Here is a 26,457-nt window from a genome sequence, read left to right as displayed (position 1 = left end):
TCGAGTACCTGATTCTAAATGAACCTGCAGAAGATTAATTAGTAATTTTCATCTAGATCTATTGACTCCCTATATGTGGGTCAAAATTATCATATATGAATGAAGAAATGTGGCTATCGATCCCCGTGGAGTGAGTTGGGTGAGGCAGCCTGTTTTCAAATTATGTATGACCAAAATTTTCCTTGTATTTGTTTCTAAGGATAGAGTTAGACAGGTTGATCTTCATATTTGTTGATAGTAGAAAGTTTTACTAAAAGCAATATAATCCACTTGCAACAAACACAAAGATACTGACTGAAATCTTCGAGAGGACAGATTACAGGAAATTTACATGGGCCACTGCCTGGGCCTTAAGACATTTTGGTGTATGTATAATGAGCATATATGATCATTCGGTAGCCCTGCTTCCAAGGACTCTTCTGGTAAGGAACTTCAGTTAATACAAGAATCAGTTTTATGTGCAGCAGAAAGAAAGGGAGGAGAGTTTGTGGAACGAGCTGTCTTATTTAGCCCTAACGATCTGGCCAGAAACAGGGTTTCAAACCTACTTTTAAAGATGAGGACAGTGAGGCCAAGAAAGCTGACCTCCTCAACCAATTCCCAATCACCAGGAACCAGTTACACCGGGGTCATTCTGACTCTAAAACCTGAGCGTTGTCTGCTGCTACAACAACTCGTAGCAAAGAGCCCGCTAAAATGAATGGTTGTGACCAAAGAAATTAAGAGAAGGACAGACACAGCTAGGCTAGAGTATGCAATAAGCACAAGAGAAAGCAGACACAGGTGTTTGGGGGAGGGGGGACGTGGTCAGAAGAGGGCAAAGGCACATGGGGTGGAGAGTTGGTTGTGGGTCAGGGAAGGCTTCAAGGAAGCAGTGCCATTTGAGAAAGGCCTTGAAGGATGCACTGTGTTACAGCAGGCAGAGGAAAGAGGAGCAGCAAAGCGGGGTCTGGCACCAGAAAGAAATGGAAGATGAGGAGTTTAGGCTTGGAATTCACAAAGAAAGCTTCATCGAGCGAGGTAGCAATGTGAAGAATAAGTCTTCCCAACACCTGTAAGGCAGGGCGGAGGCCCTCACGTGAGAATAGGCGACCCCTGGACCCCATGAAGCCCACCCGGATACCCACACTCTTCTCTCCCTTCCCTCCTCTCCCCTCAGAGACCTGTGCCTTTCAGAGCCAGGCACCTCCTGCCTGCCTGACTGCAACTCACTTCTTTCCCCCTTTCATCTCCCATCTTTGCCACCACCTCAGATTGTAGGAGCCTTGCGTTTCCTGTTGAAGGGACTCCACCAGCAGCGAGGCGGGAGGAGGCAGTAGGAAACCCCAAGTCCAGCCTTCAGAGAGAATCCCTTTGGGCAACGACAAAGGGAACAAAAGGCCGGACCGTCCTGAGGTTGCGCGTCTGCCCCGCCCGGGGTCCCGCTTCGCCAGCTGCAGGCCATCTCCGGCAGCTCAGCTCGCAGGGGTCAAGGATGCTCCTGAGCACAGGCCCCGGAAGCCGCTTCTCCAGGCAGGACCTCCCCAGGCGTTCAAGGGGGCCCAGCCCATTTGGTGTTTGGGGGACATTTCATTTCATTTCATTATCCTTGGCACCCAATCACAGAAGTGAAAAATCTGATCCCGTTTACAACCGAAGCCAGTGAGGCTCAGAGAGCACAGTCCCAGGTCCTGGGAACGCAGGACGCCGCTGGGGCTGTAACCCATGCAACCTCCGCAGGGAAGGGGGCGACCCCCGCCGCGGGAACGCATCCCCACAGCGCTGCCGGTGGCGAGCGCGGCGAGGCGGGACCCCGAGGGCGCCCCGGGGGAGGCGGGCGGCGGAATCGCCCGAGACTTCAGAGCGCTCGGCCTCCCGGGAGAGGCAGACACGGGCACGTCTGCGTGTCGCCGACAAGTGCCTTCAAGCCCGGCGGGGGGCGGACTCCTGCGCGCGGCCGCCGGCCGGGTCTCGGCGGGCTGCGCGGACCCGAGGACGCGGCGTGGCCGGCCCGGGGCGGGGCGGGGCGGGGGCGGGACGGGGACGGGGCGCCCCCCCACCGGGGCGCAGGGGGCGGGCGTGCGGGCACACGCGGTGCGCGGCTGCCGGGCGCCCAGGGAGCCGCCCACTGCGCCGCGTCGCCCCGACGGCGGGAGCTTGAATGCGGCGGCGCCCGCCGAGCCGGGGCGGACGCGGCCGGGGACGGGGACACGCGCCGGGAGCCGGGCCCCGCGGCGGCCGCAGGATGGCCGAGGTAAGCGGGGCCCCTGCGCGCGGCCGCTCCGACCCGGTCCCGCTGCCGTCGGAGCCGCGCCGCTGGGGTCCCCCTCGCGAGGCCACCCGCGCGGCGGCGCGGCCCGAGGGAGCGTCTCTCCGCTTCGGGGTCCCCACGGTCCCCCGCGGGCCAGGACGGCGCCGCGCGTCGCAAGTGCGGGGCGGGCGCCGCGCCGCAGCCAGCCTCGCGCGCCGGGCGCCGCTGTCGCGCTGCGTTCGCGTCCCGGCGCGGCCGCTTTCACCTCAGAATTACCTCAGCCCGCCGCCCCCGGTCAGACCCCGCCGCTCCGGCCGCGTCCTGAGCGCGTGTGGAGACCCGGGCGTGCGGCGGCGGACTGCGGCGACCGGGCCGGGGCTCCGGGCCGCGCGGGGGACGCAGCTCTGCGTCCAGCTGCCGAGCAGGGTGCGGGCGCGGAGCGTCCAGCGCGCGGTGGCGGCGACGGCGCCGGGCACGGCTTATAAGCGCGCCGCTGACCGGCGTGCGGAGCTGGGGGGCCGCGCGGCGCCCGGCGCCCCCTCGGGCCGGCTGGACGTGGGGCGGGGGTCCACGGAACCGCCGGCCGTACGCGTGTCCTGAGGACAGGGCCACCTGCAGGGACAGAGGGGACGCGGGCGGCCGGGTTGCGCCCGCGGGCGCTCAAGGGGCGCCGCGTCGGGTCCCTGTGGCCGCGTGTCCCCAACGCCCCCGGGGCCCCCCCGGCCCCCGCCGGGCTTGGCCTGAGCCGCTCAGGATTTGTCAGCCAGATGTGACAAGATCGCGCAGAGGCGAGGGAAGGAGGAGATCTGATATTAATCAGTGCATAGCTCGGAGCCAGACTTTCTCGAATGCGGTGTAGGAACATGTTCTTCTCATTTAAGGCATCTCTTTGTGGCCGCGCGGCCGCCACCGGCCTGACTTTGACAGTTCAATGGAATGCCAGCGAACAGCCCTAATTGTAGGAGTGAAATTGTGTGTGTTTTGTGGGGGGCGGCGGTGGTGGTGTGTGGTGGGCTGGGGATCAGACACTCTCAGGTTCTGTAATGTCCCCGGGTTTTATGGCCGCGCTCACCACAGCCCTGTGAAGACAGGGCATTTAAATCGGGCCAGGTGCCTGGTGGCAGCCAGGCCTCTGCTGTTAACACTTACGAGGCCTAAAGGAGGCCCCACTGGTGTCCTGGGAATCCCTGTCAGGAGGGGGTGGGTGGGTGTGTGTGTGTGTGTGTGTGTGTGTGTAAGCATGTGTTACTACAGCTTTCTCCACAGAGCAGATCTAACAACAGTTTTCTAATTGATTTCTTCTCATTAAAGCGACAAAATTCCGGCTTGATGGAAATTGAATCGAAAAACAACATTTGGCAAGATTTTTTTTTTTTCTTCTGCTGTCCTTTCATTCCTTGTTTGTTTTAATTCGCTATTGGATTTCTTGGAATCTTTTCTTAAGATTTCTTGGATTCTTATTAGTTTGCAGATATGTGCATATGTGTTAAAGTTTTTGTTCAGTGATAAATTTACTGGCTTCTCAATTATTCCTTCCCAGATACGTTGATATGTATTATTAAAACATCATTAAAATGGGACATGTCAAAGGAAAATTTATGTACATCATATAAAAGAACGTTACTTGCAGGTGTTATAAATCGTCCTGGATTTGATTTTTTGCTTTAAATAGGTATAAAAAGTTGGTCACCACTTGTGCGATGATGAATTTTGATAAATAACTTTATCCTTTTTGGCATACCTAAAAGAATAAGATGTTAAGTCGTCATTTGATTTCTCATTTAATAAGTTTGCCACTTTAATTTCACAAAGATAGCATTACTGTTTCAACTCAATTATTGGTCGAACGTGTTCCTGTTACAGATCCCGAGAAGAAGTGGTGAAATCTTCACTTCGCACAAGAGCTGCTCATACTTTAGGAACTGGTAATGATGTTCAGACATCTGTGTAATTTACTTTGGCATCTATAGATTCTTCAGAATAGAAAGGGATTTAGTGCTATGGAGCTTGAAGTGGGTATGGGTTTTTGGCCGTTGATATCTACTAGGATATAAAACAAGGATCTGTTTGCTCTGGTTATAATTCACATTAAAAGTGTTAAGCAACATGAAGCAACTGCTGGGGAAGCGTAGAGAGGGTTATTTTTATTTTTCTTACGTCCGTCCCATTCAGCAGTTATACATGCATCCAAGGCCCGTGCCCACTTTCTATGCCTCAGAATCATCAGCATGGAAAGACGGGTGGTACGACCTATTAGGTGAGAAAAGCCATATAGATTTCTCTGTGGGATAAATAATAATTGTCTTTTAAACATATACTTATCATTTATGAATGCTTAAAGATTAAATATAAATGGGAAAAACAATTTAAAAGTTAAGTTTGCCAGTAAAATTAAACCGCAGGATACGGGGCGAAAGGCAGAAAGAAATGTCTTTAGCTTTTGCATATGATTTTAGAAGTTATTTTGACAGTGGCCTTTAAGGAGTTACCTCAAAGGCTCCACAAGGTAAATTACTTGCAGGAGGAGCATGCTTTACCCCAGGGTGAATTTTCACCTCTACAGATGTCATTTAGAGTGAGTTACTTTTGTCAGAAACGGGCCTGTTTAAAAATAACTAGAAATACCGTAGCTAAGGTGAAAACTCGATGCTGAGCCACTCATCTTTGTGGTATCATAAGATCAAGATTTAGGGAGTCAATAAAATTTTTATATCACCTTATTCCAAGTATTCTACCACAGATTTTTAAATTTTATTTATTTAGACACTCTATTTTTTCATGGGTTCTGCACAGAAGGGGCATCTGGAAAGATTTGTTTTTTTTCTTTTAAATTGGTTTCCACCTGAAAAACCTTATTTCCTCTTATCTTGTCACTCTTTGAAGCCCTTTTTTTCTAATTCTGGAAATTCCAAGATTCCTGTGTGGCCCCATTTCTCTACCCAGACACATGTCTTTTTATCCAAAAAGAGTGAGTCTAAACAGAGAGCAGACCTGCTTCGCCAGGGTCCAATCTGGGGCATTCTGAAACTTCGCGTAGTTAGAAGCAAACGGGTTCTCACTGTTACCATCCACACATGGGCTCGTTATTAGAAACCAACCCGACGTATCACAGGAGGACGCTGACTTAAGTAAGGCTGTGGTGTGGGGGCATGATAATTTGACTCAGCTAATGTGAGAGAAAAGAGAGATGGAAAAATAAAATGTTATGAAGGCCAGTTCCAAGCAGCCAATGTGGAGGGGAATGGTTGTCTCAGGTAAAATCTAATTCAGGCTGCTGACTTTTTTTTTTTCATGTAGTTAGTTTTTCTCCTCTTACAGATGATTTGTGTGATCCCTTCATGTACTCTAACAAACATCAGAATTATTTTCCAGTTCTACACCAGCTTCTAGAAGCATTGGCCTTGTTCTGTAGCCCTCCGATTGTTTCTTGCATTACTCATTTTTAAGATAGAATTTTTATATGGACAACTCTAACGTTTCATGATAGACCGCACTAAATTTTAAGATAGTGATCAGAATGGCATAGTTAACTGTCTGATCTTTTCTTTTTGAAAACTTTATTTTGAAAACATAGGGGATTTTTACACTTAGTTTTTAAAATCTAGTTCTCATTAAGTCCCTAAAAGAAATGCTTGCAAAATTTTCCTTAGAAATGTTCACAGTTTCTTTGTTATTTTGCATCAGCAGCAATAGTGAAGTTGCATTGCTTGTGTAACTGGCTACCTTAGTTAAAATTATCCTAAAGTGTAAATGTCTTTTGTTTTTGTTTTTGTTTTCCTCTAGGCTGACTGCTGTGTTCAGAAGTTCCGTACATGTGCAGATAATGTCTTTCTGTTTTTGTTAACAGAGGTTTCTAAATATTACCACTGAGGTTTCCCAAACTTAGTTGATAAAGGGGGAAAACTGTATTTGTATCATTTCTATTTCTCTATAGTTTTGTTGTTGTTAGTTTTATTAAATGAAATATTTGGTTTGGTTTCTAAGATAATATTTGCATATTTTTCTACTTTTTGTATTTTTTTTGCTTTTAGAACTAATAATTTTAAGAAAAAAAAGGCACAGGTGTTAAATTATTTTGGTGCAGAGTTTATACTTTGATTTATAGAGATCAAAGAACAGTATTTTCCCCATCACTCTCTTTGAACTAAGCAGCAAGAGAACACTACAAGTATGTCACGCATTCTTTCTACTCACAGGTAGATTTGGCCCGACATCTGTCCCCTGGTTTCTACCTCCCACCTGCCCCTACTCAGCCAGACCCTTTCCCATGTTTTCATTATTCTTTGACAGGTCCCTCTTATCCCCGAACTTGGAGTGAGAAACCAGTCTGTCAGTTCTCCCTCAGTGTCGTTTTTATATTGCAAATGCTGCCTACCTGGTTTCTGAGGCTTCCCAAGTCGTTTTTCAACCAGGGTCATGGCAAACGGTGTCTCCCTATTGTTCTGAACCCTGACGGCTTCACAAACACAACAAAGAGACTCCCTATGTCGCCTGTCTAGGTCAGCTCTCACTGCCCATGGCAAATCTGCTCTGTGGCCCAGCCTCCTGGGCTTGACACACACATGCGAGTTGAGCCTTCTTTAAGCCTAGGACTGTGGTATTTCCTGCACACACTGATGCCTCATGCCTGCTGCCTCCTGGAAGAAGCCTCCCCTGGCCTTTCTCCATAACATTGTTCTCTCCCTCTCTCTGTTTGCTACCTCGCTCAAAACGAAAATTTTGGGGAGAGGGTGACCTTTGATTTATCTTATTTTTTTCACTTTTTATCATAGAGGATTTCAAACAGACTTAGAATACTTTAACAAAGCTTAGTGCTACGTGCTTGGGGATTCAACAGTGATCGACTTTGGGTCAACCCCGTTGCATCTATTATTCTCTACTCATTCCCCCACCATCACTAACACTGGATTACATTGAAACAAATCCTGGGCATCCTATAATATCATTCATAAATATTTTAAAATGTAGCTCTAAAAAGAATTTCCTATAAGGCAAAACAATATACCGTATAGCACCTAAAAAATTAACAATAACTCTTTAATGTCATTACATTTCTAGTATTCAAATTTCCTTGATTGTCTTCTCAAGTTTGTATTACCATTGGTTTGTTCAAATTAGGATCCAAGTAAGGGCTATATTTTATCTTTCTTAAGCCACAGGTTTATACTTTACTTTTCTCCTTGCAATTTATGTTGAAAAAAAAAAAACGGTGTCATTTTGTGCTGTAGAGTGGCCATCATGTTCTTGTTCCAAGAAAAGAGGAAGGAGGCAAGGCAGAGAAGTTCATCAGCTGAGTAACCTCCCGTTTTTAAAGAGCCTTCTGTAAAGCTCCACCCGACAAACAAGGTCTGCTTGTCTACCATCACCCGGCTACCAAAGGAGACATGAAAATGAAGGTTCTTTTACCAAGGTTCTTTTACATAGGCTAAAGGATATTGGGTGGGCATCTATAATTAGTAAGCTTGGTGCATCTCGCTCATTGATTCATTCATTCTTCTCTCCAATACCAGTCAAAGGCTTACCGAGTGTCAGGCCCTGGGCCAGCTGCTAGCTGCTGGTTTGGAGTTTCAGTTCTGTTGTCTCTTTCAGGCATGATTCATTGTGGAGCAACTTTTACGGAGGTTTCTATCATAGACATTGTTAGCTCTGTCCATGCAGTCGGACCACCAGAGCCCAAGAACCCAGGACCCAAGAATCTACTTGTTGTTGGCCTGGCAGTAACAACAGTCTCACTGTGCTAATTGGTCTTTTCAACTCTCCATCTGTACGTTCTCATTAATATGGCTAATAGGCCTCTGAAGTATGCAGGAGCAGATATCCAGCCCATTTTATAGTCAGAGGCTCCAAGTTCTGGAGCGGAAGGTTATATGGCTGAATGGGAAGTAAGACATAAGTTGCCTGAGGCCGATGGTAGATTTTACTACCTCGCAGGGAAAGATGCTCAGTGTGCTTAAGGGAAGGAGCTCAGGCTCCCCAGCTCCTCATCCAGAGGTGTCATTTTAATAGGCATATCATATTAATTTCATACCTTTTGCAAAAGCTCATTGTTAGACTTAAAACAAAATCCGTACTCCTTGGACTGCCTCACAAGATTCTATGCAGAGTGGTCTCTGTCATTTCTCCAACCCCCATTGTCTGCCGTTCATCTTACTGACTCCAGTCCAGCTCTCCTGGCCCCTTTCCTGTGCCCTGAACACTCCAGCCTCTTTTGTGCCTTGAGGCCTTTGCACTTGCTGTGGCCCCTTCCTAAAACACTCCCTCTGCCTCCAGTTCTTCACTGGCTCCTTGCCATCTCTTGGGACTCAGTTCAAATGTCACCTCCTCAAAAGCCTTTGATGATGACCCCGTGGAAAAGGTACTTACGCCTACCCCTCCATGCCAGTAAAATTGCTAGCAAAGCTTTCTGCTTAGTTCCGTCATAGCACTTGCCTTATTCTGCAAAGGTATCGTTTATTTACTTGTTTATTTTCTTTCCCCTCTAGAACACAAGCTCCTGGAGGGCAGGGACCTCTTCAGTCTTGTTCGGCACTTTCACTCCCAGAGTTTAGAATGTCTGGCTCATAAATACTCAGTACATATTTATTCAGTGAATGAAGTTTCTTTACCATGTAGAACTTTAATGTTCTTATCTGCAGAATGTGGATGATAATGCCTAACTCTCAAAGTTGCTGTAGGGATTAAATGAACCCACAAATGTTAAGTGTGGTCGGCACCAAATACTGATATTTCAAGATATAATCTATCTCTACCATCCATACTTGAGACTACCTGGTAGTTAGTCTGTAAGTTCCTCAGTTTCCTCATCTGTAAAATGGGCAGAGTAATAAAACCTGCCTCCCAGGTGGGCGTGAGAAATGAGGTAATACGTGGGCGCTGCTTATTGCATTGCTTCCCAAATAATAAATGCTCAAGAAAGCTCACCAACTATGTGAACTTGGACAAATTACAACTCTTTGATGCATTTAAGATTTCCTGAGAAGAATTCCCTTCTCACAGGGATGTAGTGAAGATCACACGAGATCGCCTATTAAATACAAATGCCACCGTGTGGAAGGAAGGACAGGCCGGAAGAGCAGCTAGCCTCACCACGGGTCTCAGAATTGTCCAGTAGAACTTTCTATCATGATGGAAATGTTCCCATCACCGCCGTTCAGTACAGTAGCCACTGGCCACTCGTGACTGCTGAGCACTTGAAATGTGGCTAGCATGACCAAAGAACTGAATTTAAAATTGTATCTGATAACTAATTAATTATAATTTAAATAGCCACATCTGGCTGATGGCTACTGTCTTGGACAGGGCAGACTGAGTAACTTGAACCTGCAAAGTTGCCTGACTAAGTACATAGTTCAGTTTTGCTTCTGCGCCAGATCACAAATGACTTCCCTCAGAGGGTCAATACCATGAATCTGGAGACCCCAAAGCTCCTCTATAATTTTTCTCCTCCCCCTTTTCTTTCTAGTCCCCCAAGAATTTTCCCCATGAATTTATCTTCAATGATATGAAAAAATTGCATGTACTAGAGATGGAAACAGTTTGGAAGTAGAGAATTTTCATTCTCAAGCTCAGTAATTCCAATCTTATCAAAGCCTGCATTGTCCAGCAATGGATGTCTGCATATCGACCCCACTGTGTGTCTGGCCTGGCCACAGCTAGGAATTCAGGTCAGCAGCTCCTGACAAGAGGCCTGTGGCAGTGTCTCCCTAAGCTAAAGGTAGAGCCAGGGCTGTCTGGGAGAGGAAGTGGGACCCTCAAACCCACCTAAAAGCTAAGTCATAGCTTTCCAAGACTACAAATAACTGAACTATCTATCACATACGAGGTGTGTCAGTAATTTCTGGGTGAGTGAATGAGCAAATGATGGTTAACAAAAGAGCAAACCAGAATTTTGAATGTTGATTTGTAGCACATCAACGTGACTAATAACAATTCGGAAATAGTCTGATTAAAATGAGTGCACAAAAAGCAATAATCATGTCTTGATGAGTTCAGAATGTTGTAAACATCTGCTTTATGTTTCTGAAAAATGGAACATCTATCAAGATTCCAAAGGAAAGGATATAAGTTTTAAGAGTTTTCCATTTTGGTTTACATGAGTACTTTTCATCCTGTAATTAGAATTATTTGGTTTGATTTCGTTTTAGAAGTTTTCATTTGTCTTTAGATAATGGTGCTATAATTTTACTACATTGTGGAGTTCGAAGATGGGTGGAAAAACTCAAGGGCTTAAAATTAGAAGTTTTCTTAGACACCGTAATTGGCTTTTTGTAGTTCATAAATAATTCCTCTGAGATTTATTTCCATAGATATCTAATGAGCTTTATTAAGCCTTATTCAAATGGGTTCATATAGAACCACATGAATGTTTTTTATAAAGCAGCATTCATGCATTGGAATTGTGGATGAAACTGCTTAAAATTCTGTCCCCAAACTAGAGGCTACTAAAACCGAATAATCAGGTTAGGTCAGTGGGTCTCAGCTGGGGCCGGTTTTGCCCCCAGAGGCATTTGGCAATGTCTGGAGACATTTTTGGTTTTCACATCTAGGGGAGGGAGGTGTTACTGTGGCATCAGGTGAGTAGAAGCCGTGGAGGCTACTAGATGTCCTGCAATACACAGGACAGCCCTCCACCACAAAGAGCTGTCTGTAATGTTAAAGTGGAGAAACCCTGAGTCCCGGGTCAACAGCTGCAGAAAAAATGAGTCTCAACCTTGGGCTATGAAATGTGCTTGGAATTGTTCTCCGTGTTGTTTTGCTGTGCCAGGCCTCAGGTAGAGTCCCCTGGAGTGTCCTGGGGCTTTGCAAGAGTAAGAACCTTTTGCGTAGAATCCTTGGGGAGTGGGGGCGGTGTGTGCTTGAGAACATCTCTTTCTGTAATTAAAGCAGGTCCTGTGTTCCTCTCAAATGAAACGGGAATTCACTTTGTTTCAACATCCTGTTTTTAAAGAGTGAGTGGCATTTCCAGGGACATCATCCAAAAATAAGAATTTTTCTCCTTTTTAACATTTTCTCCAAAACGGTCCTAGGATGTAGGTTGTGAACTACATTTGAGAGGCTTAGCAGTGAATGTGCTGGCAGCTATTGAGAACACAGATGATTGGCTCCTTTGTGAGCTGGTGTCCAGAGAGTTGCAAGGGGTCGAGAAGCCAGACAACATAGCAGGTGTGCCACATACTAATAGCGGTGCCCTTTGAATTTTTTGTTTTGACAACGTGATAAAAATTAAATTATTACTCCTTTTTATCCTTTAATTTCCAGTCAAGATAACTATATAATTCTGTTTAAAGGTATATAGATGTCTGTGTTCATGTATTGAACACATTCATATATGTATATACAAATAGAAACTGTATAACGAAAAAGTAAAAGAATTTCTGACATTAGGGCAATGTTTCTCAATCTGTTTTTCATTCCTCCGCCCAGCCCCATATCCAAGGAGTCTTTAGACATTTTTTTCTAATGGCGCCTTCCCCAATGAAATTTTATTATCATATCATATTCTATATATGTTTATATATGTATATCTGTGCTTTATACATAAAAATAATATTTTTTCACACACTCTCCCCGAGAAGAAATGTCACCCTTTGCGATGATATCACCCGTGATGGGAATGCATGCGTTATTAGAGTGAGTGTTGTGATCATCTGGCGTTCTTTGTATTATATAAGTATTATGACTTTACAAAGGCCAGAAACCTTTTCTCCCTTGTTTTCTGTTTTCTGATAGCCTCCTGAAGGGATTACGTAACACTGTTGCTATCTGCTGCAGGCCTCAGTTGTGAACAGCCCTGCTCCTCCACCTGAAGATCTGTCTAGTTGCTCTGTTCACATTGTAATCCAATATTGTAGATAATAGTCATATTATCGTAAATTTTAACCTGTATTTTAGCAAGGTCACTGATTTTTTTTTTAAACTTTATTTTTTTTTTAAACATCTTTAGGAAAGTGCAGAGATTTCCCATATACCCCATGCCTCTAGGCATGCGTAGCTTCCCCCAGTATCCTCATCCCTCACCAGAGGGTATATTTGTAACAATGATAAACCTACATAGACTGATTATCATCACCGGAGTTCCATATTATACCTTAGAGTTCCCTTTTGGTGTTGTATATCCTATGGTTTTAGACAAATGTATAATGACGTTTCCATCATTATGGTATCATTCAGAGTATTTTCACTGCTGGAAAAATTATCTATATTCTGCCTATTCATCCGGTGTAGGTGAGGATGTGGGAAAATTGGAACCCTTGTACATTGCTGGTGGGCATGTAAAATGGACAATAGTTAAGCGGTTTCTCAAAAAGTGAAATGATCCAGCAATTCCACTCCTAGGAATATACCCCAAAGCAATGAAAAGATGTTTGCCGTAAACTTGTACACAGGGTTCCTTTTGAGAGTGATAAAAATTAGATTGTGATGATGGTTGCACAACTCTGAGTATACCAAAAATCATTGAATTGTATAATTTAAATGGATGAGTTGTACCTATGACTTAAATCTCAATTTAAAGCTGTTTTTTTGCAAAAGATGTAAACAAAGAATACCAATCTGTCCCTACTACCACCAATTAGCAGTCAGTCGTCATTCCTACATAGCCGGGTAACCACTGTTCTGCTTTCTTCCTCTATGGATTAACCTAGTCTTAACTTGTAAATAGACTCATATAACCTCTGGCTTTTCATATTTCTTTCCATTTTTGTGCTTCTAACTTTAGCGTGATGTTTTCAAGGTTCATCCACGTTGTAGCATGTATCAGTACTTCGTTCTTATTGCCTAGTAGTGTCCCATTGTATGGATGTACCACATTTTGTTCATCCATTCCTCAGTTGAAGGACATTGGGGTGGTTTCTCCTTTGGAGCTGTTATACGTAGTGCTGCTATGAACATTCAGGTACAAGTTTTTATGTGGACGTAATGTTTCCAGCTCTCGAGCACAGTCCTAGGAAGTGAAATTGCTGGTCACTCTGTTTCTGAAGATCTGACAGACTGTTTTCCAAGCAGGCTGCATTATTTTACAATCCCATCCGCAACTGATTTTTAAGTGAAGATTATTTATATACTCCCTAAAGTGAGTTTCCCAGGTCCTAGGCCAGATTCTCCCCTTTCTGTCCCCACACAAGGCCACATAGTCCCTTAAGTGGCAGATGGAGGTTTAAACCTATAATCGTAGGGCTTTTTCATCCCCTACCCCAAACCCCCACATACTCCCCAGGTTCAAGGCTTTCTTGAATCATAGGGATTCCACCCAGCAGCTCTTCCTGGGAACCACCTGTCATAGCTCTTGTGAGGGCTTTTTCTCTTTAATAATAGATTCCATTCTTCAGGCATCTATCCCCTTTTGAGAAATTCCTCTTAAAAATATATGTGAAGCTTTGTTGTTGATACTAGAATTCCATTTTCTGTTTCAACTGTATGCTTGCACACCCCACACCCCCACACCATGCACGGCATTTCACCAGGCATCTGGGCCTCCATGTGGGGCTCGTCCAGGCTGTGTCTGTCCCCATCAGTCATACAGTCCAATGAGTGGACTTGGGGAACCATCCTGGGTGTAGTCAGCCAGTACATGATCTCAGATCTGTTTTGATACTCAGCCCCTACCATGTCTTGAGGGTAACAAATTCCACATGTAAATTACTCTTAATTCCTGTTTACTTGTCCCAAGGCAGCCTCTGTATATCTTTCAGCAGATCTTCCAGTATTACTGCTCTGGTCAGTTTAGAGATTTGGTGAAAATGTGACTCTTCACCTTTGCTGTGTCCTTCATAACAAGCAAGATATTTCCTTCCAACCCATAGTCTCTTCTTATAAAAAGCTCTGGTGTTCGTAGCCCATTCTCACATGTGGAAAATCTGTGCGGTGTGTTTACCTTCTCCAGGTGGCGGGCCAGCTGATCTTCTTTCCGGGGTCCACTGTACACACGTGGGCCTGGCACAGAGTGGGCACACATTGCTCAATGAATGTTGCCAAGTGGAGGTTTTGTTTTGTAAAAGTGGTGTATGTATGTCCCACACATCACTAACGTGCTGGGCATACCTGTGTTCTCTTTTGCAGGCTATCGGCTGTACTCTGAACTGCAGCTGTCAAAGTTTCAAACCAGGGAAAACAAACCACCGTCAGTGTGAACAGTGCAGACATGGTTGGGTGGCCCACGGTAATTTTATTTTTCCCCTGTCTCTTGGCTGGTAGTGTTCCCTCTAAATGACTCACAGTTATTTAGGAATGGCTGTGATATCTAGGAATGACCGCTAACATTTGTAAGTTACTGCCACGTGCCAGGTGACAAGATAGGAGCTTTATATATGTTAGCGCTTTGAATCTTAACTCCGTATCGATGTCTCATTAGCCTTGTTCTAAAGTGTAGACACTGGTGCTTCGGCGCTGTCATTTGGCAATGATAGAATTATTCTGTGCTGTCTAATGCAGTAGCCTGTGGCCAGATAAAATAAGGAATGCTCGGTGAAATTTGGATTTCAGGTAAACAATAAATAATTTTTTAGCCTAAGTATATCCCAGTGAAGATTTTTATATGTGTATATGTAAATATATCCTACTTATGTGTCGATTATCTGAAATGTTTATTCAGATTTAACTGGGCATCCTGTATTTTCATTTGCTAAACCTGACCCTATACTAGCCACTCGTGGCTACCGAGTAAGTGAAATGTGACTAGTGTGACTGCAGAACGAATTTCTAATTTTATTAAATGTTAATGAATTGAAATCAAAAATTAAATAGCCATATGTGGCTGATGAGTGTCGCATTGGACAGCATAGATTTCGGTGGATTCAGTTGCCAAGCCCGACAACTAGGAAGTGGCAGACCAGGGCTCAAACCCAGGTCTGCTGGATTCCCAAGCCTTAGCGCCTCCTGATTTTCCATCTTCTTGATTAGACACCTATCATCTTTGTTTTTACCCCCTTTCTTTACATCTTCCCTACTTGTAGCTATTTTATTCCTCAGGGATGCCTCAGGAAGGGGAGAAAAGAAGATTCGAGTCTCAGGCCAGTGCATTTTATTTTAGAAGTTCCTGTGATAGCTGTTAAAATTATTACTCATTCGCATAGTTGTGTTTTTTTCTGTCGGAACAGATAACTGAGAGATAGTACTAGCCTACTTCTTGTGCCGAGTTTCTCTTGAAAATAGAACTCTTTAAAAACGATATGTCTTCCATTTGGTTTTTCAGCTCTGAGTAAGCTGAGGGTCCCACCCATGTGTCCAGCAAGCCAGGTGGAGATCGTCCAGTCCAATGTGGTGTTTGATATTAGCAGCCTCATGCTCTATGGGACCCAGGCCATCCCCGTTCGCCTGAAAATCCTGCTAGACCGACTCTTCAGTGTGTTGAAGCAAGACGAGGTCCTCCAGATCCTCCATGCCTTGGACTGGACCCTTCAGGATTACATCCGTGGATATGTGCTGCAGGTATAGTGACCACTGCCACCCTTCTCCTAGAATGCCTTTGCACACCCATGTCCAAGTAACTGATGTGACCCAGTTACCTACCAGTGCTACAGCCATTGGTGATTATTCTTGCCTTTAATATTTTTTCTAACGGGTTAGGACCTACCTTACGTCCTGGGAGAAAGCCATTGTTTTCCTCAAGATATCTGTCTACCTTCAGGACGTGGGCACATTGCATATTCTCTGATTGGGGTTTCCCTCTGCCAGCTTTTCCACAGTAAACCATTTGCCCCATCTTGGGTGCTGCCTCCATTTCTTTTATTATCTGCAAACTACCTGTTGACACAGATGCTGTTTGTATCAGATCTCTCTGAGGATTTGGAGATGAGAGAGGGAACTCAACCTTATGGAACCACTCAGCAAACAATCGTAATTTCTGTTCTCTAAAGCCGTCCTCCACTCCACTGCTGATTTTCCTTCCTAGGACCCCTCGTCTTGTGGTATTTCTGTGTTTGTGCTCTTGTTTATTCTCTCTCTCCAATTCTTTTTTGGCCTCCTCACGTTTTCTCTTTGTATCTGCCTGAAGGAGAGATGAAAGGCATCTCACTGTGCCTTTTGTGCTTTCTCTCGGCTCTTTACTTTGCAGAGTAGTTTTACCTCTCTTTCTGGAACAAGATATGGGGGTAGGCCTCGTGTTCCATATTCAGAGGTCATTAAGGGATTATCACAAGCTAAGAACATATTTCCTGATATGAATTCTCTTATTTCTCCGACACATGAAACAGCGATAGCATTTTTTCTTGCCACTACACTAGAAAACGTCAGCTAACTTTGGTTAAAATTTTCAGTGAAATGAAGGACTGAATGAATTTCCAAGACTAACATACATTTCAGTCTTACTCAGGTTGTCATATCATTAAAATGAACACTAATAACCATTTATTGACATAGACTCTTCCAGAAGTCTTATTTAGGTAGGTAGCTTATTCCCATTTTCCAGTTGAAAAACCGGAGGCTCAGAATGGTTCTAAATAATTCTGAAGTCACTCAACTCATATGTGGCAGACCCCAAATTTGAACACACTGCTGACTCTAAAGCCCATCATCTTCCTCTGGAAACACATCTGCTCACCTCCAGGGCAGGAACCCTAGCAAGCCAGAAACAACCTTTTATGTAGAGTACCATTATGATCTTACATTATGACATAGATCAATATTTAATGATCCTAATAATCTTGCTTTCTAGTGTTAGGATTAAAAATATGGAATCAATTACCTTGAACCTCTAGTGCATGAAAAATTTATGATGTTACGTTCCTCGTCATCTTCAGAACTCTTACATGCACTGTGAAAAATCTCAGTAGGCCATCAAATACATGTTCTGTGATAAAATATTTATCATAGTTTTGGGAAAAGTTAGGCCTTGCTAGAGTTTGAAAGATCTCCAACACTCCGGTGTAATTACAGCTCTGCTTTGTGAACACGGGCAATAGATCAATACAAGTTCATTTGTCTTCTGATGGTAGTTGCTTGGGAAGATTATTAAAATGCAGTGAATAAACACTTGAGCTATATCTAAGCCTGATTGCTCCATCTATACTCCTTAGATAAAGAAGTTACTATGGTTCAAAAGACATATTTTAATTTTTGTGGGGAAGATTATTATGCTTAATGCAAGACGGCCAATAGGTTTGAAATAAGATGGAAAATAATCACCAAATTTCCCTTAGGCTTGAGTAATATAATTTTACGTCTCTCTTTTGGGCCTCTACTTACATTGGCGCAGTATATTTTCTGCACAAAGTTTCCGGCCTAGGAGATCGGCATGAGTGGGGGCTGAACTCATTAACCTTCTTGCTCATCCAGAGCGGTGCCATTTCCTAATATGCCCAGAGGTGCCCTGTGTGCTGGCGGAGGTCCTGACCACACGGCTCCTTTCTTAGAGAAAGGGGTAAGGAGTAGTAAATTAATTGCACTTCTCAATTCCGGTTAGGATGCATCAGGAAAGGTGCTGGACCACTGGAGCATCATGACCAGTGAGGAAGAGGTGGCCACCTTGCAGCAGTTCCTTCGTTTTGGGGAGACCAAGTCCATAGTGGAGCTCATGGCAATTCAAGAGAAAGAAGAGCAGTCCCTCATCATCCCGCCGCCCGCAGCCAACGTGGACATCAGGGCTTTCATCGAGAGCTGCAGCCACAGGAATGCCAGCCTGCCCGCTGCTGTGGACAGAGGAAACCCCAGCAGCGTGCACCCCTTCGAGAACCTCATAAACAACATGACCTTCATGTTGCCTTTCCAGTTCTTCAACCCTGTGCCTCCTGCACTGATAGGGTCTCTGCCCGAACAGTATGTGCTGGAGCAGGGGCAGGACCAGAGTCAGGACCCCAAACAGGAAATCCACGGACCCTTCCCCGACGGCAGCTTCTTAACTTCCAATTCTGCACCATTTCAGGTTGAAAAAGAGCGGTGTCTAAACTGTCCAGACGCTGCTGCTAACAAGGAAGACAATGCCCATTTAAGCGACTCCGGCTCATACAGCATTGTCACTCGGCTTGAAAGGACGCAGTTGTCCCCCGAGGCCAAAGTGAAGTCTGAGAGGAACAGCCTGGGTGCAAAGAAGGGCCGGGTGTTCTGCACGGCCTGCGAGAAGACCTTCTACGACAAAGGCACCCTCAAGATCCACTACAACGCCGTCCACCTGAAGATCAAGCACAAGTGCACCATCGAAGGCTGTAACATGGTATTTAGCTCTCTGAGGAGCCGGAACCGCCACAGCGCCAACCCCAACCCCCGGCTGCACATGCCCATGAACAGAAACAACCGGGACAAAGACCTGCGGAACAGCCTGAGCCTGGCCACCTCCGACAGCTACAGGCGCCCGAGGTTCACGGTGAGCTCTCCGGACTGTAGGCCTCTCCCTGGTTATGCCGTTCCGGGGGAGGATTCCAGGGGCCAAGCAGCTTTCCCCGGCGTTGGGCAGAATGGAGTGCTTTTCCCCAACCTAAAGACAGTCCAGCCGGTCCTTCCCTTCTACCGCAGTCCGGCCACTCCTGCTGAGCTAGCAAACACTCCTGGGGTGCTGCCTTCCCTCCCGCAGCTGTCCTCCTCGATCCCCGAACATCTGGTTTCACATGAAATGCCTTTCGATGCCCTTCCCAAGAAGAAGTCCCGGAAGTCCAGTATGCCTATCAAAATAGAGAAGGAAGCTGTGGAAATAGCTAATGGGAGCAGGCACACCCTCAGCTCCGATGATGACATGGCCCTGCAGGTGGTCAGTGAAGATGAGCCGGAGGACTCCCGGGCAGACAGGGCTCCGGAGGAACGGCACACGCAGCCAGCGCGCCCGGGGAAGCCTGTCCCTGAGGGAGAGAGAGCTTGCCGCCACCTCCAGTCGGTAATTGAGCCCAGTGGAGCCATCAGCCGAACCCCTGAGCAGGCCACACACAGCTCGGAGAGGGAGACTGAGCAGAAACCCGCATTGGCCACGGTGCCAAGGGAGGCCGAGGACGGTGGCCAGGAGCGCCACCTCACGCCTGGGGTGGAGCCCTGTGTTCCTCTTCCTGACTATGTCAGACTGCAGCAGCACCTGCTGGCCGGGGGGCTCTTCAGCGCCTTGTCCAACAGAGGAATGGCTTTTCCTTGTTTTGAAGATTCTCAGGAACTGGAGCACACGGGTCAGCTCGCACCGGCTAGGCAGAAGGAAGAAAGCCGCCACCAGTGTGACATCTGCAAGAAGACCTTTAAGAATGCTTGCGGTGTGAAAATGCACCATAAGAACATCCACGCCAAACAGACGCACGTGTGCACAGTGGAGGGCTGTAAAGCCACCTTCCCTTCCCGCAGGAGCAGGGACAGGTAAGGCACCTGTTGGCAATCCTTTCTTCTAAGGCGGTGGTTCTTAAACTTTTACCTTTTACGTGCATTCGTATCAGCAGGGGGACTGTGAGAACGTCCTGAGCCACACCCCTGGGACTTCTGCTTCTGCGGGTCCCCAGGAGGCCTGAGAGCTTTGGGTCTCTGCGTTCCCAGGTGATGTCGATGTTGCCGTGCTGGGGGACCCACTTTCGGGAGACACTGTTCTATAGATCCACCCTCCTGGATTTTCAGTTCCAAAACCCAGACTTAATGGGCCACAAGACCCGACCTGAAACGATGTTTGTAATTGTCTTTAAATCTCTCGTTGTGTGGATCTTTTATATATTCGGTACAGAAATATTAATGGATTTATAATGAGGGCATCACCTTGATATTACAGTATGTGCATCATTCTACTTTTTCTAAAGTCCGAGAAATTCTGAACTGAGAGCCACATCTGGCCCCAAGGGTTCGGCGTAAGGAATTGTGAACTGGTTCTCACGTTAGAGGAGGGAGAAGGGCGCTGCTTAAATTAGCTTCCCCAGACTTGTCTGGTTTTCATTTTCTAACATGAAGCACATTGAGACGTTTTCTCTGATTTCTAGTTAACCAACTATATTCGAAAGGAAGAATAACTGCTCGATTGGAGGTTTTTAAAATTTTAAGATATCAAAGAGTAAGGGCACTTAGCAGGTTGTTTCAGGGGTGCAGGGATGAGAGATGAGAGGTCTGTCGGTGGCGGGGTTTTATGACACGCACAGAGTCACACTGTTCGCAGAGTGCCGGGGTACAGAGTGCATCTTCTCACTCCAGGGACACAGCATTGGCATTACTGTCTTGCTTGTGCTTTTCTTAATGAACTTGAGGTGACTCTTCAGGTCACCTCCCTCCCTCCCAGCCTATAAAGGGAGGAGCAAGCCAGCCTCCCAACAGAAGACCCTAGGCAGCCCTCAAGAAAGGATCAGCTCTCTGATGGAACGCAGTATGATAAATGCTAAACGCAGTTCACAGAATATTAAAATGATGCATTTGCTCAAACAAGCATGGCTCGAAGCAGTTCAGCACCCCACCACCTTAGTCCAGGGTGTAAGACCTGACTTGTTAAGAGGGTGAAAAGGCACAGACTCCCACACACCTTCCCGGACAGAGCTCACGAACACGCGTGTTGTCTTCAGCAAAAAGGATGGAGCACGGCTGACACTAGTTAAAATTCCCGTTTCCGTTGCTGGGACGTTGAACCAGATCACCAGGATACCCTAGTTAGTGACCCCGGCCTTCCCCTTCACCCTCCAAGAGCAGTGTCTATTCGTGAACAAGCTGTTACTGGAAGAAGAGAGAGTTGTGGCAGTCAAATTTTCCTTGACATTTATGATACTGATCTGGCCTGGAGTGTCTACTAAATTAAAAGGCATATTGAATTTAAAATACGATTTCATTTTATATTTCTTTTTTTCTAGTATTTAATATTTTCTTACTTTCTAACCTGTTTGTAGATACAAGCCTCCTCCCCAGCACAGAAAGACACCTTTCATTCTAAATTTAAACTAATAATTCTAGCAACCTAAGACGTGGCATGCTTTTTACCTAGGATCTGTGATTAAAATGGCACCATTTTAAATAGGACTTTGTGGGTGGGCCAAGGCCCCCCCATTTCTCTCGGTCACAGGTGAGCACTGCGTCGCCGTCAGGATAACTGTCTTCCTCTCCTCGAGCCACTGCTGCTGCCCACAGCAGAACCCCTGAATGCTCATTTAGCCAACAGACACTTAAGACCCTTCCATGTTAGCTGCTGCAGTGGGGTGGGGGACAGGTCAGTAAACGGGCGATGACAGCTGAACATAGTGGCTGCTCTAGTGGGAGCAACATAGGCTGCTGTGGGCACATGGGAGGGTGCCTAACGAGACTCTCTGAGAAGTTAGGGAAGGCTTCCTGAAAGAAGGAGAATGAATAAACCAGCGGCTCTCAACCCCTGTACAGATCCTTAAAATCTGAGGACCCTCGAGAGTTTTTCTCTATTCAGACATCTAGCTATCAATATTTATTGTATTAGAAATTAAAACAAAAAAATACTACTTTTTACATCCCTTAAAATAACAAACATATTATATGTTAGCATAAATAACATTTTATTAAAAAATAACTACATGTTATTTAAAATAGAAATAAAACTTAGCCAAAAGAGTGGCTTTGTTTTACATTTTCACAAATCTCTTTCGGCTTAGTAGAAGACAGCTAGATTCTTATATCAGTTCCTGCATTCAACCTGTTGCAATGTCACATGTCATGTAGCCTCTGAAAAATTCCACTGTATGAGAGAATGAGAGTAAAAACAAATAATGTTTTTTTTAATTTATCCTTATGAAATGAGTTTTAACTTTAGGGACCTCTTAAAAGGGTCTCAGAGACCACTAGGGGTGCCCAGACCACACTCCAGTCTCAACTAATCTTAGGAACCAGGGGTGACAAGTTGGAGGGGGAGGTAGAGGATGCAGGGAAAAAATATAGACCTGGGTAGTGAGCATAGCACCAGCGAATTTCTAGAAGCAGAAAGCCTGGCATGAGGTGCAGAGGGTTTTTGCAGCTGTGGCCGTCACTGGTTTTAGGGAACATGGCACCTTGGGAAATGCATCTGACCCTCTGAGACTTAAGGAGAAGGTTGGAGGAGCCCACAAGTTAGCTCTTGGTGTCCATGGGACGCCTGAGCGTGGTGCCAAGAGCTTTGCTTTTGTTACGGGAGGGACCTTTCTGTACAAGGCTCCAGCGAATGTGTTTGGCTTTTTCTTAACCACTTGGTGTGTATGGAACCTGTATGTCAACCTAGTGTCTGGGTTTCTGCTGACACATTCCTGCCCCTTCAACCCAGAACGCTGACATAATCATAGGTCAGAGTTGCACTTAAGAGCCGCTTGCAAAGTGGGTGATCTGGGAGTATCATTCTGATTATGCCCAGAAAAAGAATGTGTAAGGGGACAGAAGAGAGAAGTTGAATAGTAAATTTTATACGTTTTGTGAAATAGGATTAAATTTTATACGTTTGTGAAATAGGATTAAACCTTCTCTCCCTTCCTCATATGTCTGGGGATTTAGAAGAGATAATTTGATCCTTAGTTATTTTGGTGGGGTGTTCTTCCCAGTTTGACCCTGGCATGCATTCCGAGCTGTATTAGGGGACTATTTTCCCTGTTTGGAGTCATTCTCTTGTCCCCTTTAAGATCGTAGCCGTTGGGAAGGACTGTATTTATTAGTCAGGTTAACAGGGGACCTCTGCACAAGGCCAACGTTGATTGACAAGTTACATCCAAATGATATTGTATGAGTCAAAAGCATGTGTCATAATGGATACTCATCATCTGCCCTTCAGGAGTAATCACTGGGTAGAAGATTTGTGGTGTGCGCACAGTGCTGCATTTGCAAAACTCCTGTCTGGTACACATTGAAACGTTGCAAATATGAACCGAAGTTAATACGTGCTGCACACATCCCTCCCCCGCCCCACATACACATCTATTTCTAGCCAATCAGATTTCCCTGCCTGTAGAACTTCTGGGGTGATATGCGTGCAGATGCTCTAGACCCTACTGCGAGTCACATAGGAAATTTCGAATTTTCTAGTAGCCATATTAAGAAAAGTAAAAGAACAGGTGAAGTAACTTTTATTTAACATATTTCATTCAGTCTATCCAAAATATTATCACTTCAGCATATAACACAGCCACATTTCAGGCGCTCAACTGCCACATCTGAGTGAGTGGCTATGGTATTGGACAGTATGGCTCTAGAAAATAAAACTTTCCGGTTTCATTGAAATACAGCCCTCTGTTTAGTTCCTTATCGTTTGTGACCTGTTTTTTCCTGGGATCCCCTGGTTTGATGTCCCAGCTGAACTGGCCTTGTTGAAGTAGTCTGGCCATTCTCTTGAGATGAGGTCTGGGAAGCTACGTGTCAATCAGATGGTAGACGTGGAAGAGAACTGCATATTCCCAGTTTCCAGACCGTTGACTTTCCTGGTGGATACTAACTTCTGACAAGCAGTGAACAGCAGCGGGCCAGCGTCCACTAAACACCCTTTGTGGCCCGTGCCCCTGATCACTTCTCCCATGCCACGAATTTTTCCTGGTATCTACCTTGTATCTCCTCTCAGAATGACGACTATTTTAAAATGACAGCCCAACGCATTGCTAAACATCTTTTCACTCTTGCAGACACAGTTCCAACATAAACCTCCACCAGAAAGTATTGACCCAAGAAGCATTGGACAGCAGTGAAGACCACTTCCATGCAGCTTACCTTCTGAAAGATGTGGCTAAGGAGGCCTATCAGGATGTGGCTTTCACGCAGCAAGCCTCCCACACATCTGTCATCTTCAAGGGAGCCAGTCGGATGGGCAGCCTGGTTTACCCAATAACCCAAGTCCACGGTGCCGGCCGCGAGAGCTACAACACTGGTCCGCCAAGTGAAGGCACCATCCTGGACCTGAGCACTACCTCGAGCATCAAGTCAGAGATCAGCAGCCATTCCTCTTGGGACTCAGACAGGGCAAGCGAGGAAGGCACTATGCTCATGGAGGACAGCGATGGGAACTGTGAAGGTCCGAGCCTCGTACCTGGGGAGGATGAGTACCCCATCTGTGTGCTGATGGAGAAGGCTGACCAGAGCCTCGCCAGCCTGCCTTCTGGGCTGCCCATAACATGCCACCTCTGCCAAAAGACGTACAGCAATAAAGGGACCTTCAGGGCCCACTACAAAACTGTGCACCTCCGCCAGCTGCATAAATGCAAAGTTCCGGGCTGCAACACCATGTTCTCATCCGTTCGCAGCCGAAACAGACACAGCCAGAATCCCAACCTGCACAGAAGCCTGGCTTCTTCTCCAAGTCACCTCCAGTAACAAGATTGGATAAGTGTTTGTCACAATTCAGGAATAAGGTAGTCCAAGGAAACGTTTCTACCTTGTCTAATGCCATTTGGGACAAGCCAGGCAAAAGGTATTTGAGTTGACTTTCTAGTATTCTGCAGCAGGATGAGCAAAAGACAAGCCTTGTGGGAAGTTGAGACTGGGACAGTCTTTCCTATTATTTTTCTTAGCCCAAGAGGTTTTTCACGGACATAACGAAAACTTGCAGAAGTGCAGTTTTCCCAGATTTGTTTACGCATTCTCTGGGAGAGCTCCAGGTCTGCAGATTGACAGCAGGGGCCCAGGAACTGGGGGCGGCTTGGAGAGAGGCTCACAGGATTAAGGGTCCATTGAGTGTCCTGGGGAAGCAGGCTGTCACCACTGGTGAGAAGCCAGTCTCAAAGATCACATTTTTCAGTTTCTGCTTTAATGAGTCTGAAATCCAGACTTCAGATTGGGAACATGACTTTTTGAGACATTCTCTCCACTTGGAGTGGAAAATTGCTTTTTTTTTTTCCCCCTGAAGGTCTCATGTGTTACTCCAGGAAGTTCTCAGAGGAAGCGGGTTGGCCTCTAATAAGAACATGGCTGTTACCAAGGATGTTAGTTCTTGCTCTGTAACACATTCAGGAAGCTGGGGAGAGATAGTTCGTGCACTTAAAAATAGTGGTCTTCAATTTAATTTAAAATAATTTTGATAATATTTAATTTGTGTTTATGTTATGTGAGGACTTGGAGTGAGTGCAGACATGTCACAGTGTGACCTCTCGATCTCATTGGAAAGCAGAATGAGTGACGACCCAAACTTTAAAACCACTGCCCGTTTTCATTTGGCAAAGCTCAGAGTCTTCGATGCGATCCCCTGTGGAATGACGCGGGCGTGACTCTAGCAGGACCGCTTGCATATTCTCGGCCAAAGCATTTAGAGAATGTGGCTCTGACGGTTGTGCATTTTCCGTATCACTGGATCCTACAGTCTTCACCCTTTATAAACGTGTAAGATTAGGGTGAACTGCCGAAGTTACATGGTAGAAAGAAAAGTAGGTCGTTATTACCATACTGTGTGTCTTAATGTTAACTTATTCTGAAATATATTCCACACCGTTATACATGTTTGCTGTTGTAGAAAGGAAGCTTAATCAGTCCCGTGGGACGAGGCCAGCTCCTAAAATTCGGCATTTAAACTACCCTAGAAGGCCGTGATGGGGAAAAAGCCTTCCAAGTTAACCATCTTTTAAAGTTATGGTAGATGTAAGTAATGAAAACCATCCTTAAAGAGAATGGGGAGTTATAGGAGATAGTATTCTTCTGGCCTAAAGGCGAAAGAAGCCAGCAACCTGTTACTGATTATTTCAGCATTTAAGAAAAATAAATGTGACAACTTAAAATTTGTCTCTGCTGAAAGTGAGATGTATCTTTCATCTGTTTTTGTTACCCAGCTGTTCAATATTCCAGTTTCCCCAAACTGGAAAAAATTTGTATACAAATGAGTTTTCTATGATTTAATAAAAATATATGGCATACTTTTTGTTTAAAAAGGCAAATATTTTGTAAAACTAGTTTTGTCATATGGACTGCCTATTGTATAAGTGCTTGTGGTCTTGCATGTGCACGCACACGTGCACACACATACACACACACACAATGAATCTTACAGAGCTGAACCCAAGGGAGGAAGTAGGTGGCATCAGTAGCAATTCATGGGGTCTGAGAAATGAGGTGATCTATGGTCATGTCACCCTGAATATGCCTGATCTCGTCTGATCTAGGAAGCTAAGCAGGGTCAGCCCTAGTTAGTACTTGGATGGGAGACCACCTAGGGAGACCAGGGGGCTGGAAAGAAAGAAAGAAATGAGGTGGTTACTTCCCTGGGAGGAGGGGCCAAGTATTGACTTATTACAAAGATAAAGTGATTTTTAAAAAATACTGCCCTATGAAAGGTAAGTCTTTTCTAGCCAATGCTCAAAACAGCGTGCAATGAAAGATTTAAGCCTCTTCTTTCATTCTTAAACATGCAGTTTTTTTGAAAGGACCTTTTTATAACATTTTTTTCCTTCTTTTCTAATTTCTTCACC

At 45.4% G+C, this 26,457-nt stretch overlaps 2 protein-coding genes across 5 annotated transcripts in view; one reads left to right on the top strand and one right to left on the bottom strand.

The window, feature by feature from the left end:
• Positions 1-2,653, bottom strand: part of SH3GL3 (SH3 domain containing GRB2 like 3, endophilin A3) — a 138,975-nt gene extending 136,322 nt beyond the window's left edge. For 2 of the 3 annotated variants that reach the window (XM_039858482.1, XM_039858479.1), the window contains exon 1: positions 2,507-2,653. The gene's annotated coding sequence lies outside the window, so the exon portion shown is untranslated. Of the gene's footprint in view, positions 1-1,248; positions 1,266-2,506 lie in introns of those variants that run through there. The other variant, XM_039858480.1, reaches the window with a different exon arrangement.
• Positions 833-25,926, top strand: BNC1 (basonuclin zinc finger protein 1). Of its 2 annotated transcripts, none has more exons than XM_039858477.1 (5): positions 833-1,020; positions 14,288-14,387; positions 15,420-15,655; positions 17,628-19,489; positions 23,692-25,926. In XM_039858477.1, exons 1-5 carry the CDS (start codon positions 901-903, stop codon positions 24,374-24,376), a joined length of 3,003 nt encoding a protein of 1,000 aa, XP_039714411.1. In that variant the 5' UTR covers positions 833-900; the 3' UTR covers positions 24,377-25,926. The 2 variants fall into 2 exon arrangements, with proteins under 2 accessions (XP_039714411.1, XP_039714412.1); XM_039858478.1 differs by lacking the exon at positions 833-1,020 and adding an exon at positions 2,103-2,233.
• Positions 25,927-26,457: the final 531 nt, after the last annotated feature.

Source organism: Pteropus medius, unplaced genomic scaffold (assembly GCF_902729225.1).
Source record: "Pteropus medius unplaced genomic scaffold, Ma_sr-lr_union100, whole genome shotgun sequence".
NCBI classification, from domain to species: domain Eukaryota; kingdom Metazoa; phylum Chordata; class Mammalia; order Chiroptera; family Pteropodidae; genus Pteropus; species Pteropus medius.
The sequence above is the reverse complement of the archived record's forward strand: the minus strand, read 5'-3'. Positions and strand labels throughout refer to the sequence as shown.

Bases quoted from the DNA above. Each gene is read 5' to 3' on its own strand.
- BNC1 (XM_039858477.1), top strand. From the start codon at position 901: ATGCACTGTGTTACAGCAGGCAGAGGAAAGAGGAGCAGCAAAGCGGGG. The intron at 14,388-15,419 runs GTAATTTTATTT...TTGGTTTTTCAG, and splicing joins ACATGGTTGGGTGGCCCACG to CTCTGAGTAAGCTGAGGGTC. The intron at 19,490-23,691 runs GTAAGGCACCTG...TCACTCTTGCAG, and splicing joins TCCCGCAGGAGCAGGGACAG to ACACAGTTCCAACATAAACC.